Source organism: Zymoseptoria tritici, chromosome 4 (genome assembly GCF_000219625.1).
Source record: "Zymoseptoria tritici IPO323 chromosome 4, whole genome shotgun sequence".
Classification (NCBI taxonomy): domain Eukaryota; kingdom Fungi; phylum Ascomycota; class Dothideomycetes; order Mycosphaerellales; family Mycosphaerellaceae; genus Zymoseptoria; species Zymoseptoria tritici.
In genome coordinates, this window is record NC_018215.1 from 838,238 (window position 1) to 853,897 (window position 15,660).

The following is a 15,660-nucleotide window of genomic DNA, read 5'->3' on the forward strand; positions in this document are numbered from 1 at the left end:
ACAATTGAGTCGTTGATCGTCAGCGATGTTCCTGTATGCTAAGCGTAGGCATTTCCACCTCTGTAGACATTGATCGATATGCGGCTGAACCCCCTGGCACGAAAGCAAGAATTAGTGCCCGTCCCCTGAGGGTGATCCCGACGTTTCCGCGCCGATGTAAGCTCGAGGAACTGACGACAATTGCCCGGAAGACGTGTGTAGGGGGCATCTCGGTGACGGACACGAATTCCTGTATGCACCACAGGAGCTGTACTGAGGGTCGCAAATGTCGGCACGTATCCTTGGTCTAAGGAAAGAGGCTGTAGTGGTACATACAGGCTGTGACCTGCATCCAGGATTGGGGTTTCTGATCGATGTCCCATCCAAAGTCCAGAGCTCAGAGAATATTGACGGATTCCCGGCTGTGAGCGTCGATCCCGAATGCGGGACACGCCGTCGGAGTGCATCGGAGCAGACACCACATTTGCCGGCTCAGGTGGTCGCGCAAACCCAGGTCTGACTAGCTCAGTCTTCCCAAGACATGACCTTTGAACCCAGGCCAGCTTTGAACGCGGAACTGCCATGCGTTCATCCACTGTTGGAAGCTCGCCAAACTCGAACGCCTCCATCTTCCTGCTTCTTGCTCATCCAGTCTTCCCAGCATGCCTCTCACCGCTCGCCAACAGCAGGTCTTTCGCCACCGGGATCCCTTCCCTCCGCTCTCCTCCTCTCCAACACTCTCGCCATCGCCGCCCTCACCTCGGGATCATTTCGCACCGTATTGACTTTCAACCAATCCACCAACCCCTCTTTCAACTCTCCAACCGAAGCTTCATCATTTCCAAACGGAATCACTTCCATCGCAATCAATCGTGAGAGCTCCGTGTCCACCGCAGCAGCCACCGCTTCGATTCGCTGGATCTGCTGCATCGACACAACAGCTGGGTCCTCCATGCCTGGACTTGCGCTTTGGAGAAGAGGTCCTAGCTGGGACATGGCGATGAAGAACGTGACTGCGATTTTTCGTAGGAGGATGATCATCTGAAACGGGAGGTAGGGCGGTCTCAGACCCGTTGTGATGAGGAAAGGGTTGATGAATTTCTCCAGGAGGACGGGAAAATGAGGGCGCGTGATGGTGTACATCTCCACGACGAAAAGCGTTCCCATGACGAAGTATCGCCAGAACATGCCGTTGTTCAAGTAGCCCATCAACCCGAGCACGATGAGCGCGATGGCGGAAGTCGCGTAGTAGACGGAGAGTTGCTGCAGGCCATGGTACACGTAGTCGGGAAGTGTCTTGCAGGACTGCCAGCGGAGGATGTCAGGGCCGAAACGGTCGTAGGCAAATCGTTTGGCTGGATCGACTAGAGTGTCGCGAGCGGCTTTTAGGCGGACATAGATGGCTTCGATGGAGGCCTTGTCTGAGCCGGTGGCCTTGTCGGGGTGGAATTGAACGGTGCTGGTGAGTGTCAATCGTGTGATGTGTGATGAGGTCAAGGCAAGGACTTACAGGCGACGGAAGCGGGATTGCAGAGACCGATCGTCGACGTTGTGCGGTACGCCGAGTAGTTGGTAAAAGTCGCCTTGTTGGCGTAATTGGTAATCGGCTTCGTAGACTGTGTACAGCAGGTAGAGGATGATCACGGCGACGTGTATCCGCCTTCGATCGCGAATGTAGCGCTGCGAGCCAGGAGCGGGTTTGGGGTCACCGGCTCGAATGAATATCGAGTAGGCGGCTGTTTGTGCATAACCTGTGACCAGCTGTAAAGGGAGAGTCAGTACAGGCGAATCATTGTCTGGGCAATCGTTAGAGACTCACATTTGGCAGGAAGTACCAGCCTCCGAGTGAGACCAATTGGCTGGCCATGTTGACGAACGACCAGTTTTCCCAAGGGCTATCGCTGCATGTCAAAAGGCAGTGAGTAAGGTTCTCCTGTGGTCTGGCCTGGCTTCCAGTGATCGAAAATCCCTTGCAGTGCTTCGCCAAGATCGAGATACCGACTGATTTAAGTGATCGACCGGACAGTACGGCGCAGGGGGCTTTGAATTGTCCTTGATAATTCGGCTGCAATGTGCAGATCCCTAGGTTCGCAGGATGAAGGCAAGGTTGCGGCGCAAGTGGTGTATGCGATCGTCCCAGGGGATCGGTGCGACGATCGCGTATCTTTCCAAGACTGCAAGGACTTGTCTTTTCCCAGCAGTGCGGTACTTTGCAACGGAGAGGTCTGAAATTGGGTGTAGTCTGATGAGGTGAGGTCTCGATATCGCTCGCTTGACACTTGTTTGCTTCGTTCGAAAGTCTAGCGTACCGCGGCTTTGTGCATCGAATATTGACTGACAAAAATCTCGTTCGGGCCACTTCTTATGGCCCGCCGATCTATCAGCTGCCAATGACTTTTTCGAGATTCACTTCACTTTTTGGACTTTCCTAATCCGTCGACATCGTCCTCGCGACGCACCACTCTCCAATATGGGCATTCCGCAAGCGTCTGCTAGTCGCAAGGAATCGACAAAAACTCAAAAGGTACCTCATGAAGCACCACAGAAACCTCTGAGCAAATCTGACATATCCCTCTAGAAACACAAGTCCTCCAAATCTTCGACAACCGCCAAACCAACCTCCACCTCGCCCTTCACCACCCTCACAGCATCCCTCTACGTCTCTCTATCCCCGTGCGCCAACGCTTTTCCGCTCGAAGGCCTCTGCGCCGAACACCTCTCCCCGCACCTCATGACCTACCACTCCTCCTTCAACGGCGTGGTGTTATCCTACTCCAACCCACGAATCTCCTCCTCACCCGAAGACCACCGACCCCAGGCAAAGACGGAAAAAGTGCTCGCGAGATCCATCGACGAATACGCCGTCACATTTCTTTGGCTCACCGCCGACTTCCTTGTCTTCCGGCCGGAACGAGGGAGTTTGCTGGATGGCTTTGTCAATTTGCAGAGCGAGAGTATGCTCGGATTGTTGTGTTACAATTATTTCAACGTGGCGATTGCGAGGGAAGGATTGCCGGAGGGGTGGAACTGGGATGGGGAGAGCTGGAACGATGCGGAAGGAAATCCAGTGGGAGAGGGGAGGAAAGTGAAATGCAAGGTTGAGGACTTCGTGGCGAGTGGAGGGGAGGGATTGTCGATTAGTGCGACGCTTGTGGATGGGTGAAAGAACTGGGAAACGAAGCGCAGCAAATTCTCCAAGCATTTCTTGAAAGAGCGAGGGACGAGGCCATCGTGGGAACAGGTCCAGAGAGCTTATGTGAATAACTGGGCTGAGAAGAGATACCGTCCGCTGGAGGCTATTTGCGGGAGACATCTCACGTTGAATCCGAGCGAGCGGCCGAATGGAAGCAGGAGCGAATTGTTCAGGAATGTGGCAGCCGGTATGGACGCATCGGACATCTTTAGCCTTGTCCGGCACCGTCAGGAAAATCGCATATCAAGAGTCAAAGGAGGGCGATTTGGCTGACATGAAGCCGCGACGATCAAACGCCAGCGTCTGGCGCCAGCGGAGGTGATGCTACCTCGGATCACGGTACCTAGGATGGACTACCGTTGTCTGGATAGCATGGCAGTGGAAGAGAAACAGGCTCGTGCGATGATCAGAGACGAGGAAGACAGATGCTCATCTTGCGAGACATGGTGAAATCGGAATCAAGGAATGTGAGAGCGCAATATCTGCGAGTCTCCGCGCCCACGAATGAATAGTAAGGTAGCGCAATTCGAATGAGAGCTGCGATAGCGTTGGGCTTCAACCCGTCTCGTCCTCATTCATCATGTCCGTCTGAACGTTTCTCCTTGCCGTCGTCTGATCCTCCATGCATGATCGTCCTTCTATCTCCACTGGAGTCGAATATGAATGATTTGCTTCGCCCATGACCCATCATCTACAAGGTCGAGCTCATCCTCCCATATCTACACACCCTTGTGCCATCCAGCGGACTGTCTTTCGACCCATCCTCACTACCCCTCCAGAAAATCCTTCTTGACATCCACCAACGCCGCCGCTCCCCCACCCGCACTCCTCCCACTAGTCTCCTCCAACAATGCCTCCGTCTGCGCGCACACCTTCTCCAGCGCCGCGCTCGACGGCTTGCCCAAACTCACCAGAATCGCACCATTCACACCCTCGCCTACGGACGCTCGTCGGGTCGTGTCGAATAAGTATCCGACGGGAGATGCCTCCCAATCGACATAAGCGAGACAGGCGAACATGTCCTCGAGGAGTTTCCGGACGTGCAATCTGCGATCCTCCCCAAACTCGCCTTGGAGTTCCTGACCGTACTCCACCGCCGCTTGCAGAAGCTGGTCGGAGGATTGTGGTGGGCATTTGGAGGGGAGGGATTGCGAGCTCGCCATATCCACGTCCAAGTCTCTGTCTGGTTGGGACATGGATGTCTCACGATGGAGTTGGGAGTCGAGCTCCATCTGCTCGTCCCTTTCCTGCTCCTCTTCCACCGCCTCATCATCTCCTGCCTGCACAGATCCTCCTCCCGGGCAGACCCTCATCATCTCCACAAACTTCTGACACCGCAATCGGAAATACACATCTCCGTTTCTGTCGTCTTCGAAAAGCCTCGGATAATACGTGCTCGTGTACTTCAGCGCGCGATCGATATCACCGTCGAGGATACTTCTTCGGATTTTCTGCCTCCTCACCGCGTGGATGTCCTCCTCGTCTTCCTCGTTGTCAAAGTTGACTCCCTTCGATGCTTGTAGACCAGCGTTCCGCTTTCGGACATCCCGCGCAAAAGCCGAAGCAGTCTCAACATAGCCCTCATGAGCCAGGTATTGTCCGATCAGATTCTGTATCAGGGTACTTTCGTCGTCGGGTGGATGGAGAGAGGTAACGTCTGTACTTCGAACGGAGTCCAGCACAGTCCTCCTATCCGAAGCGACTAACCGGTCAATATCAAACACAAATGGCGTCCGGCCGAAGTTCACTCGTAAATGCTCCCCGGGTTTCTTCATGCCGACGCTCGGATACAGTCGCTCCTGACGGATGTTGTGGAACGCCGTGCCTGGTCACACATCATTACATTAGCCATGCCAACCACCTCATTACCGTCATGTCATGCGACTCACCCAGAAAATTTCCGTTCTTTGTGAAGAACGCGCTGTTCGTCCGGAAATTCACTCCACAGCCCACAACATCCTGACTAGCAAAACCAGGTCCATACGCCTTGCCACTCGCATTGCCCGCGAAGACGTACCCATCGTCTCCGTGATATGCCCAGCTCTCCGTTTCCCACCCCGGTAGTCTCGATAACATCGCCTTTTTCGTGGAGAACCCAATTCCAATCAACCCATCCTTCCCTCGCGAGAGGATGGTCACCTCAAAGTAGTATATGCCAACTTCTTTCGGTATGGGATAGTCGGATCGGACTGAGGCCGCTTCGTCAGATTGTTTGATGACGCCGGAGAAGCGTACTTCTGAAGCAGAAGGGCCGAGGATGTCGAGGCCGGTGGGTTTCTCGGCAGGGGACCAGGCAGAGGGGAGAGGCGGGAGGCGGGTGGAGTCGAGGTGGGGTGGGGGGAGGCGTTCGATAATGTCCTGGACTACTGCGCGGTGTGATGAGTGAGATTTGTGGAGGTTGGCGATACTGGGACTTGTGGATAATGAGGGTACTGTTGTATGTGCTGCGGTGTTGTTGTTCCGGGCGTACTCTTGCAGTTCGGCGAGATGTTGTTCGTGAGCTTGTCGAAGGCGCTGGACATGCCGTGAGGATTTGAGATATGATGGTGTGAAGAAGACGGAATGCTCGTCATGCTGCGTCGATGCTATGGAGTTGTATCGTGCGGAGTCGACCGCCCAAGCGTTGCTGCTGCCAGGTCGCCGTGCTGTTGCGGGGGATTGTTCATTGCTGTGTGAATACGTCTGCGCCATGTCGTCCTCGTCGAGGTCGGTCCGATCGGTGCGCGATCGTTGTTGTGCCCATTCGATCCAAGTCGCCATCGTGTTGTCCGCGATGTTGGGCCGGCCGGCGGCAACGGTGGCGTATGATGGTCTGCGAGTCGCTCGGTAGGTGGTGGATGGAGGATGTGGTGGATTGTTGCTCGAATCGGGATAAGGATTGCTCATTGGAGTTGGCGAGAGAGTGGTGCGGTTGCTTGCAGGTCAGTCCTGTTGGAGGATTGGGTGCGGTGTGAAGGTGGAAGTGTATTGATGGACGAGGTATGCGCCTATCGGAGGTGAAGTGCAGGTGCAGTCGGCAAGCTGTAAGGTAAGGTAGGTTTGGCGGAGAGCTGTTTGCTGCATCTAGCAGAACATCATCCTCACAAGATTTCCTCGTCCACACTTGAAGCAAACATGTTTACCGTGCCAGGCCTTGGTCCAGAGGACATCTTATCATCAAGTGAGAGAGACGAGACAAGAGAGCAATGACTTGGACGAATAATGACCAGCTTGACGTGAAGCTAAGGTATCCCCGCCATCGCAATGACTACGAACATGGATCCATTTAATAAGAACCTTATGGTGTCGGCAGGTTTTAGGGCGAAATGGTATCAATGAGGGAAATACGACCATAGTACTCGGGTTCCGGTATCCTGCGGTCGATGGGCTGCAAAAGCGCGTGGTAGTCGCAAGACGAACAACAAGACGACTGATCAACGAGATGAGGACGACATGGTACCAAGACATTGCACAGACAGACAACGGTCAAATTGCTTGCTATCTGATGCCTCTCCCAGGGCTAGTCTTCTACAACAACTTCCCACGCAGCAACCGGGCAATCGAAAGCAAGTGACAAGGAAGCCTTCGGAAGCAAGCAAGAAAGAAACCCATCAAGTCCATGTCGCGGCTCACTCCCTCCAATTCACCAATCGTGGAGATCCACCCCGGAGACTCTTCCATATGCTTCCCATCGTCTCGGTCGATGTTCGTTGTAGCGGCTAGCGGTCTTGGCAGTGGAAGCCCTTCCTTTTGTTTCTGTTTGGACAACAAGATGTTAATGATCAAGCTTGGGTCGTGAAAACACGCCAGAACAGTGGATCCGATAGTGGAGGCGTACCCGTAACATTCGCCCGCCTCGAACGGGCGGCCACACCCATTGATGTCGCAGCAGACCTTGCTACAGGGCACGCCCTAGAACAGAAAGGTGGAAGAGTCAGCGCAAGCTCGGGGACGCGGAAGGACGAAAGGTAGACCAAGACCTGCTGAGATGATAGCTCGAGAGACATCTCGGACCACTGCAGGCCTTTCCGCTCTTCGGTTCTTCTTACCTGCTTACTGCAGCCACCAACGAATGTGCAGACGGTCCCGCTCGCCGCGTAGGCAGCCGACATGGTCATGGCGACGAGGATGAGGAAACGCATTGTTGTCGGCCGGGAGTGGTGTTGGTTGTTGTTGTTGTTGTCGTAGTAAAGAGAGAGATCTCGGAGAGATGCTGGAGTGGCTGAGAGACCGGAGACTGCGAGGAGTGTTTGAAAGACCAGAGGACCTGTCGTTGTTGTTGTTGTTGCTTGAGGAGGACTTGAAGAAGAGGAGGAAGTAGAAGAAGAAGCAGAGTCCGGATCAGCAGACATATATGGTATCAGAGCGATGCCATTTCACACCACTCCGTGCTTGTCAAGACCACTCTCGTTTCGTGCTTCTCACACCGCTCCGTGCGTCTCCGCACTATCGAAAGTTTGTCCCTCTCCTGCTTGCGACGGGGATTTGGATGACACGAGTTCTTCCCAAAGGTTCCCATCGACCCTTGACTTGCTCACGACTACCTAGGATACGGTATTGATCAGTGATTTTGGAGTCGTCAAAGGTGATCGCAATCCGTACCAAGATCTCACGCATGTCTGCGCAAATCGATATCTTCTTCGATATCCAGATGTCTCTCGCACAATAGGATACGACAGTGTTAGACCGCAAGACGACTCGTCTGCGCCTGGTCGCGATGAAGCCGGGGGTTCTGCTGACACGAGTCTTCCCACCATTGTTGCAACTTGCATCTCTGACTCTGGCTCTCGAGGTCGTCCCTGTCCGTCGCCCGGACCGAGGACGTGGATTGGAAATCGATTCCATCGATGATGGATGTGATTGCATCCCTCACCCTGACCTTGAGCTCGTCCATCTACAACCTTGGATGCTGCATACAGGAATGGCGCGGACGGTCGACAAAGTCTATCTACCTTGCTTGAGCACATTTTGGCAGTTGATTGAGAGATCGCATTGGCGCGGAAAGGCCGGTTGCTTTTGGTCCAGGTGTTGTACAAGGGATCACACAGATGGTAAATCCATCCCATCATCCCACAGACTGACGACCAACGCCGTGAGGTCCCGCGTACAGGGCAGTCTGCTGCGGGAGCCTCCACGCATCATGCCATGATGCGAATCATGCGATGCTGTTGCCACAGCTCGTGCGTCTCTCCCTTCCCGAGGATCGACATCGATCTTGCAATCGGTGTGTGTGAACCGATGACCGGGTAACGTCTCCGACCGAGTCTCTCACGCGGTGGAGCTTCGCCGGCAATTGAAAGTTGAGCGCTCGCACTTCCGTCGGTTCCTCGAGCTGGGCGCAGTTGACGCAACCATGTTCCGGGAGAATGGAGAACGTCATCGTGAACTTGACGAACAGGAAGACTGCACTGGAAAAGGATAAAACATGACAAGTCGTTTTGTCTGCAATGTTTCATGCTTTGTATCGTATCTCCGCAGCCTTCTGTTGTTCACCCCGCAAGACAATTCGCAAGACAATCCATCTACGTCTTGCTCTTGAGCGCATCTCCTGCAATTCGATGATACGCCTGTTCTGTGATCCAGTCGTTGCCCAAAACGCCTCGCTAGTGATGATCAAAATCCCAAAAGTCCGGCAAACCCTCGTAGTAGTACAGCGCAATGGAGCGCACATCGGTCTTGCAGTCGACAGACCCGCTCGATTTCATCCCGGCCTGTTGATCGCTGGCTAAGCAGCCACAATCGGCGCCGGCGAGCTCTCCATTCCATTCACCATCGTCGTATCCCCATCCGCCAGACTTCTCTCCCTCTCACTCCCCACATTACTACTCTCACCCACAGGCTTGACCTCGCTCGATCCTCCACTATCACTCTTCACATCCCCCGCAAACCCCTGTTCTCTTGGCGGCGCCTTCCACGCCGACATCACACTCCACGTGGTACCGGTGAAGGACTTGAGCGAGAGGCCTTTGCGTTCCCACTTGCGACAGGGTTTGCCGGTGCGGTCGAGGGCGCGGAGACCGGCGTTGATGGCGCCTGTGTTGGCTTTGGGACCGAGTTTGTGGGCGGGAACGGCGCCGGCGGGGCGGGTGGGAGCGGTGCCGTCCTGGGCGGCGTTGCGGTCGATTGTGCCGTCGGCGCTGGGGGGAGAGAGAAGGTTAGTGAGGTGGTCAAGCGATGTATTGAGATTGATAGTACTTACAGTCTTGCTTTCTTCTTGGGTCCTGGACGACCTCGTTCTCTCATCGGCGCGTTCGGGTCGATGGAGGGTGGTGCGCGTTTTCGACCAGATGGTGCGGCACCTCCTCGCTTTCTCCGGCCGTCGACCTTGGCTGGTGGAGCGAGAGAGTTGCCATCAGTGGCATCAGGCCCTGGCACGGGTGTGGCATTCGACTCGGATGACTTTTCGGCACTTTCAGGGAGTTGTATCGACGGCGATGCTTCGCCTTTGATAGTTGGTGCTGCCGATGGTGATGCTTCTGATGATGAGTCTGATGGGAAATTCGAGAGGACCTTGGGCGATATCTTAAGTCTGACGATCCGACTCTTTTCTCCCGGCTTGAGCACCTTGGTGGTAGTCTGTTTCGTGGCAGCCATGGTTGACAATTTTCGCGTCGGTGTTGACGTCGATGGGTATATTCGCGATGTTGTGCTGAGGATGTGGGTGCCGCTCGGTCGAAGTGGTTGGTGGTGGACGTTGTACTTTGCGCCCGTGCCTTGGCCCACGTTTCGGTGGTGTGGTCGGCGAGGCTCAATCCGGTGATGAGCGTGGCGGTGATGTCGTTTCAATGGACGTCGTCGTTATGGTGGGTGGATGGGATTGTGATGAGAGTGTTGTGCAGGAAATGAAGAAAGGAGAGGGAAGAAGAAAGTGATGCGTCGCCTGGCGGCGGCACGCCAAAGCTGATTCTCCCGATCTCATCCCAAGGTAACTTCCAGTCGCTGAGAGTTCTGAGATTCTGGGGGGTGATCGTTCGTCTTGCTTTGCCCTGGGCTGTGTTCCAACAGCTGCCTTTCCGTCTTCCCGCTTCTCGCTTAAACCATATACACATATATCCGAAATGCCTCCTGCATAACATCTTCTCATGTAACACATCTATATTGTAATCAATATAGTCTTTGATCGACAGAAGCGACAACGCACTGGAATTCGTTCAAGAATTGTTCGATGTTGGTAGCCGTAGACGCATACTTTCCTTGGTCGATTCGATACAAGAAACCTACAGCTCTCATGTATGCCTCAGGCAAACATTGAAGAAAGCCGAGCAACTTCCGTGATCCGTAGACTTCCTACTGACCGAGAGCATCGCCAGGAACCGGAATCGACCCATCACCATTCATCAGCCACGGACAGTTCTGGTCTGGACCCATCAGGAGAAAGACAGTCTGCGCTCGTTCACAGGTGGCATGTCTCGGACCACTATCGGCGACCTTGAAAGACTTCAATCATGATACCATGAACTCTGCTGGAAGGACAATACCTGATCTTCCTTGACCTGCACTGCATCACTGCAATGAACGCAACGGCCTTGCGGAGTGGATCCCAGCTCTTCAATGATCGAGCGAGATTATCTAGAACTGGAGTAGCTTGAACTGGGCGAACGAGCTACAATCGAAGTTGGCTACATCGTTGTAGCATCCGTGCCAGGAGTCAGACCTATCTCGCTGCTTTTTCAGACTCATTCCAAGTTTCGTGAGAAGGTCTGGTGAGCACTTCTTGCTTTAGTGCATATCCACAAGCGACTGTGCCGTCTCTGCAAGCACATCCCAAGCTCACGTCCATGCACCGCGCAAGACCAATCCTCGGCACGTTCGTGATCATGCCACTTGCTAAGCAAAACAACATGGACCGTCTTCCAGACGAAGTGATTGTTCAAATCATATCATGTACGCCGAGTCAAACTGCTCTCTTCTTGGATCACCTCTAACAATTTCCAGTCCTCGACATCATCGACATCGTCAACCTGCAACGAACATCCTCTCGATACCTCGCCCTGGCCCGCGACAACGCCATTTGGAAATTGATATGCTTCGACCATTCGAGATCGGAAGCCCTCCGTCGTCGGCAACACCAACTCCAAATCCAAGATCCTCGCCTCGCCGAACTACGCAATACATGGGCAGCATTGCCAGGACCCAACCCTACAGCCTGGGATGTCTCCCAACTCGTCGGCAGCGAACAACCACGCGCAGCAGTGGATCCAGATGCTGAGGCTCGTGTATTGAGGACTAGAGCACTCGCGAATTGGGAACCAGGCTACCCTACTGAGAGACTCGATTACTACGACGAGTTCATCGCGAGACACGCACCGGTCAACATAGGCTGGCTGAACCTCCCAGGCACCAAGGATGACTTCAAAGAGGCGACCGGTCTGGCGGTACTTCACGACCCAGCATCAACGCACGCCGTGTCGCCTCTCTCCGACGGATCGATCTCAGTATTTGACCTCTCCGCCCGAACCACACACCATCCCAACGGCGGCGGCGGCAGACTACTCGCCCACAGCGCACCCGGTCTGCTCACTGGCCTACCTCTCACCGCCGCAGCGGAACATCACCACGCAATCATGACCTCGACCGGCGCAGTAGAAAGCGTCTCCATCAACTCCTCATCTCGAAGAGGATTTTTCGCCGTTCAGCAGCATCTTCACGAAGTCGACCTCACCACACTCCAACTCGTGTCATCGAAAGAGTATTCCTTTCCCATCACCGCTTTATCGTCCGTCTCTGATGACATGCCCTTGGTTGTCGGAACGAGTAACACCCTCCATCTCTACGATGCACGAGATCCGACATATCTTCCGCCACCCTCCTCTGGCGAACTAATCGGCGGTCGCATCTCTTCTCACGCGATGCTTGAAGAACCAGGTCCACTCTCAATCCTTCATACATCTTCCGATGAAATCTACGTCTCCGGCCGCTTCAAATCACTCCTATCCTACGACCTCCGCTCCTTCCCTCGTCTCCGCGGAACAATCTTCACCGGCGCGCCGATCGCCTGCCTCGCCTCTCTACCATACCCCTTCATCCCACGTAGTTTAGACCTGCTCCGTAACCCCGGCACCTCCATCGCCGCTTTACAATCCGCCCGCGCTGCACCGGGCACGACACTGATGGCTGCCGGCTCATATAAAGGCAAAGGCTCGCTCGAACTATATGGCCTGCCCAGCATCCAAACCTATCAAAATCGCCAAACCGCCTCCTCCTCCAAACTCTTCTCCGTCGCACCCCACGGCGGCAGAATCGTCTTCTCCGACGGCGACGGAAACCTCAAATGGGTGGAGCGGGACGCAGTCTCCTCCATCCGCACATTCAACATCAATGACGCACTTGCCGGCTCCTCATCCACCACTACTCAGTCCGACCGCTCAACGCCAAGAGGAATATGGAACTCCACCGCCGCCCAAGCGCCAGGACAAGGCGACATCGTACAGAAAATCCTTCCCTTCAACCCACCCTCCACCTCACCTTCACATTCCGATCGTCCCGACACAGCTCAACAGAATCTCCTGCTTTACACCGGCGACGGTCGACTCGGTGTTCTCGGCTTCGGCGCCGAAGGAAGGAATCCTTTAGGTGAAGATCTCTGGCATGACGCGGTGGAGGAGCAAGTCAGCACGGAGCAGAGAGCCCGAGAAGATGCGGAGCGATCGTTCGGCGAGACGATGAGACGGGCGTTGGAGAGGAGCGCGGAGGAAGTGAGATTCGTCAGAGGGTTGGGAATGGGATATGGTGGTCCTTTGCGGTAGTTGTTGGAAGGTCCAGGAACTTCCATCAGGGGAAATCTTCGGGATGATCGATGAAAGCGTGGAAGTCTCTACCCGGCAAGGCGAAGTGATCGATCTCCGGCGTGAAAGATACACTCGCATACCCCTTGATCAAATGCATGAAATAACAGTCCGTCGCTTGGGTCGTCAGGTACCTCTCGCGAAAAGTGGCGAGGTGATTGGAAATGATGCGTTGCGCTTCGTCCGGGTGGGAGAGGTAGTATTCCACTTTCTGCGACAAGTCTGAGAAGTCATCCCTCACAGGCACATAATTCTGCTCCGCCCCCTCCGATCTCAGCAGATGGTAGTAATGCGTCGTGTACGTCAAATTATGAATGAACACCAGACTGTCGCATGCCAAAAGGTGTGTCAATCGTCCGGAATAGCTGAATCCTTCGGTGTGGATCGTCATGGCGTAGGCGCACATATCTGGCATGGAGATGTGGTTTTCGCTGGATGAAGGGGAGGTATAGGTTACGTCCGCCCAGTCCTTCCCTTTGGTAATATTCACCAATGCAGAGCGGATGGTTGGGTTCGTCCACTGTGTGCCGCGCCAGACGACTTGCGGGATCTTCTCCTCAAACGGCCAATCGTGCTCTCTCGCCCTCTGCCGCATATCATCGAACTTCCCAATCGAGGCTGTAGCCCAAAAGTCGAAATTCGGAATCACCCACACCCGTGCAAACGTCTCGGCGGACAGATACCGTTCGTAGCGCAGTATCTCTCCTTCCGACTCCGCCGTGCGATTGAAGTGCACATCACGGTACGGGCGGGCGAACGTCCAAAAGGAATGCGTTCCGTCTTCCGTGGGCGGGTAGGAAATATCCTGCAACACAATCGCCGTTTCGATGGTCGGCAGCACTTCGTCGGTGGACTGTAAAGCGCGGTGGAGGAGATGGAGGACGCCGAGTGCTCGTTCGCGGAAGACGGGGTCGCGGACGGCGTTGCGGGACTCGAGGACGCGGAGGTGGTTGTTGTGGACGAGGACGCGGAGGGCGCCGCCGTCGAGGGGACCGGTGGGGTGCCAGGAGATGGAGGCGTCGGTTGGGGTGAGGGTGTGGTTTTTTGTGGTTTTCCAGAGATGGATGGAGCGGTCGATTTCGTGGTAGAGGGAGGGGAAGGAGGTGAGGCAGTGGGTTGTTATTTCGAGTGGTTGGGTTAATGGAGATGGAGGGGAGCTCACGGCGGTGTCGTCGCGGGAGAACCAATAGATCACGAGGAGGGCGTGGATGGCGAGCACGGTGAGGAAGAAGGAGCTTCGTCGAGGCCATGGCCATCTAGACATTTGTCGTTCTGATGTGCAGACGTTTGGAGGTGGAGAGAATCCGTCGAAGAACAACGTTGTCGCATCTCCCCCTTGCTTCGGCGACGTGTCTCGGCAACGTATCGCTACATTGGTCAATTTGCCACATCGTATGCTTTGGCTCGTCGAGTGCTGCCATCACGAGAAGGACTCCTCCTCGCTCACCACTCGGCGTACCGACGCCGGCTTCGATCCGGCGCAGAGCTTTCCCACCTACATAACCCCCATACCATCCACCGTTCCCTGAACGCAGAAATGCGGGGGTTTTTCTTCTTGTTGATTTGAGGGGGAGAGGACGATAGGGGTGGTGGTGTGTCTGGCTTTTGCCCGACATGTAGTCCTGGGGTGGACATTCGATCACGATGACACGATCAATCAAGCAAGCATTGAAAAACAATCGATGTTCCTCCTGCGATCATTCAGTAAAACCATTCCGATTGTCAATTTGCAATACACACGCCCCTTCACAAACCAGACTCACACAGCCAATACCCGAAAACGAGTCTCCGCATGCTCCGTCCAGTCTCACCACTTCCCTCGCTCACTCATTCGGCATCCTTTGCAAAAGCCTTCAAATCCTCCAAATTGATCTTCCCCAACGCCTTCTCATTCGTCGCCTTCAACCACACCTTGGGAACAATCTTGTCCCCATCCTTCTCGCGCCCTCTCGCTTCGAATGCTTCCAACCATCGTGAGGCGCAGAGACACCATTTGCAGCCTGCTTTCATGCCTGGGATGACGCGCAGGTCGTTGCCTTGAGCCGCGGAGAAAGTGAGGAACTCTTCCGTCTGAAAAGCAGTCAGTAGGTGGTAGCGTTGTAACACGTGTGAATTGATGAATGATTTGTGCGAAGTGGTAGAATGTATACGTACGACTTCGGCGGCAACGGCGTGGTTTCCAAAGTCGGACGATGGGACTTCGCAGTATCCATTACGGAGGAAGCCGGTCATGGGAGAAGTGGAGTGGAGGGAAAGAGGTTGTTTGAACACTACAGCATCCGCTGATCAGTACGTTGAACCTCAATGTATACGTATTGATATTCGTGGCGAACCATTGAGTGACTTGGACATATTGGCGGTATCGACTTGTTGGCTCTGTTGGGTGTAGGCGATGATTACTGCGATGATGGTGATGGCGAGGACGGAGATGAGTTGAGTCTTGGTGAAGAAACTCGATGGCATTGATTTGTTGGGGATGAAGAGGGCGATGGTGGTCGTGAGCAGGGAGGTCAAGAAGGAGCTCAGGGAGAGCTCGAGGATGCTCGATATGCGTGACGTCATGAATACAAGGACAATGAGAGATCGAGGTGAGGCACGAGGTGAGGCACCAGAAGGACAACATCTGCTAAGTACACATAGAGCAGCAAAGCAGAGAAAGACATAAACGGCAATCTACCAGGAACAACGACAACTCAGCAGTGAGCGTCTTTGACTGATTATATA

At 54.5% G+C, this 15,660-nt stretch overlaps 8 protein-coding genes across 8 annotated transcripts; 2 read left to right on the forward strand and 6 right to left on the reverse strand.

Annotated features, from left to right (window-relative positions):
- Positions 1-648: 648 nt before the first annotated feature.
- On the reverse strand, positions 649-2,165 carry MYCGRDRAFT_109019 (uncharacterized protein; the record flags this gene model as incomplete). Its single annotated transcript, XM_003853463.1, has 3 exons — positions 649-1,438; positions 1,490-1,740; positions 1,799-2,165. The coding sequence occupies 3 exons, from the start codon at positions 1,844-1,846 to the stop codon at positions 649-651; spliced, it is 1,089 nt and encodes a 362-aa protein (XP_003853511.1).
- A 268-nt stretch (positions 2,166-2,433) lies between these two features.
- On the forward strand, positions 2,434-3,142 carry MYCGRDRAFT_109020 (uncharacterized protein; the record flags this gene model as incomplete). The annotated part of the gene is made up of 2 exons (XM_003852859.1): positions 2,434-2,503; positions 2,558-3,142. The coding sequence occupies 2 exons, from the start codon at positions 2,450-2,452 to the stop codon at positions 3,140-3,142; spliced, it is 639 nt and encodes a 212-aa protein (XP_003852907.1).
- Positions 3,143-3,948: 806 nt separating this feature from the next.
- Positions 3,949-5,725, reverse strand: MYCGRDRAFT_21681 (uncharacterized protein; the record flags this gene model as incomplete). Its single annotated transcript, XM_003853462.1, has 2 exons — positions 3,949-4,997; positions 5,062-5,725. Coding segments are annotated over 2 exons (1,713 nt in total), but the record flags the coding sequence as incomplete, so codon positions are not given.
- An 897-nt stretch (positions 5,726-6,622) lies between these two features.
- On the reverse strand, positions 6,623-7,851 carry MYCGRDRAFT_104082 (uncharacterized protein; the record flags this gene model as incomplete). The annotated part of the gene is made up of 3 exons (XM_003853461.1): positions 6,623-6,907; positions 6,990-7,063; positions 7,201-7,851. The coding sequence occupies 3 exons, from the start codon at positions 7,501-7,503 to the stop codon at positions 6,871-6,873; spliced, it is 414 nt and encodes a 137-aa protein (XP_003853509.1).
- Positions 7,852-8,284: 433 nt separating this feature from the next.
- Positions 8,285-8,716, reverse strand: MYCGRDRAFT_104086 (uncharacterized protein; the record flags this gene model as incomplete). The annotated part of the gene is made up of 1 exon (XM_003853460.1): positions 8,285-8,716. One exon carries the CDS (start codon positions 8,605-8,607, stop codon positions 8,290-8,292), a length of 318 nt encoding a protein of 105 aa, XP_003853508.1.
- A 160-nt stretch (positions 8,717-8,876) lies between these two features.
- Positions 8,877-10,058, reverse strand: MYCGRDRAFT_109022 (uncharacterized protein; the record flags this gene model as incomplete). Its single annotated transcript, XM_003853459.1, has 2 exons — positions 8,877-9,288; positions 9,351-10,058. 2 exons carry the CDS (start codon positions 9,743-9,745, stop codon positions 8,877-8,879), a joined length of 807 nt encoding a protein of 268 aa, XP_003853507.1.
- Positions 10,059-10,992: 934 nt separating this feature from the next.
- Positions 10,993-12,897, forward strand: MYCGRDRAFT_92412 (uncharacterized protein; the record flags this gene model as incomplete). The annotated part of the gene is made up of 2 exons (XM_003852860.1): positions 10,993-11,035; positions 11,087-12,897. The coding sequence occupies 2 exons, from the start codon at positions 10,993-10,995 to the stop codon at positions 12,895-12,897; spliced, it is 1,854 nt and encodes a 617-aa protein (XP_003852908.1).
- A 1,866-nt stretch (positions 12,898-14,763) lies between these two features.
- On the reverse strand, positions 14,764-15,207 carry MYCGRDRAFT_39970 (uncharacterized protein; the record flags this gene model as incomplete). Its single annotated transcript, XM_003853458.1, has 2 exons — positions 14,764-15,006; positions 15,091-15,207. Coding segments are annotated over 2 exons (360 nt in total), but the record flags the coding sequence as incomplete, so codon positions are not given.
- Between the last annotated feature and the right edge of the window lie 453 nt (positions 15,208-15,660).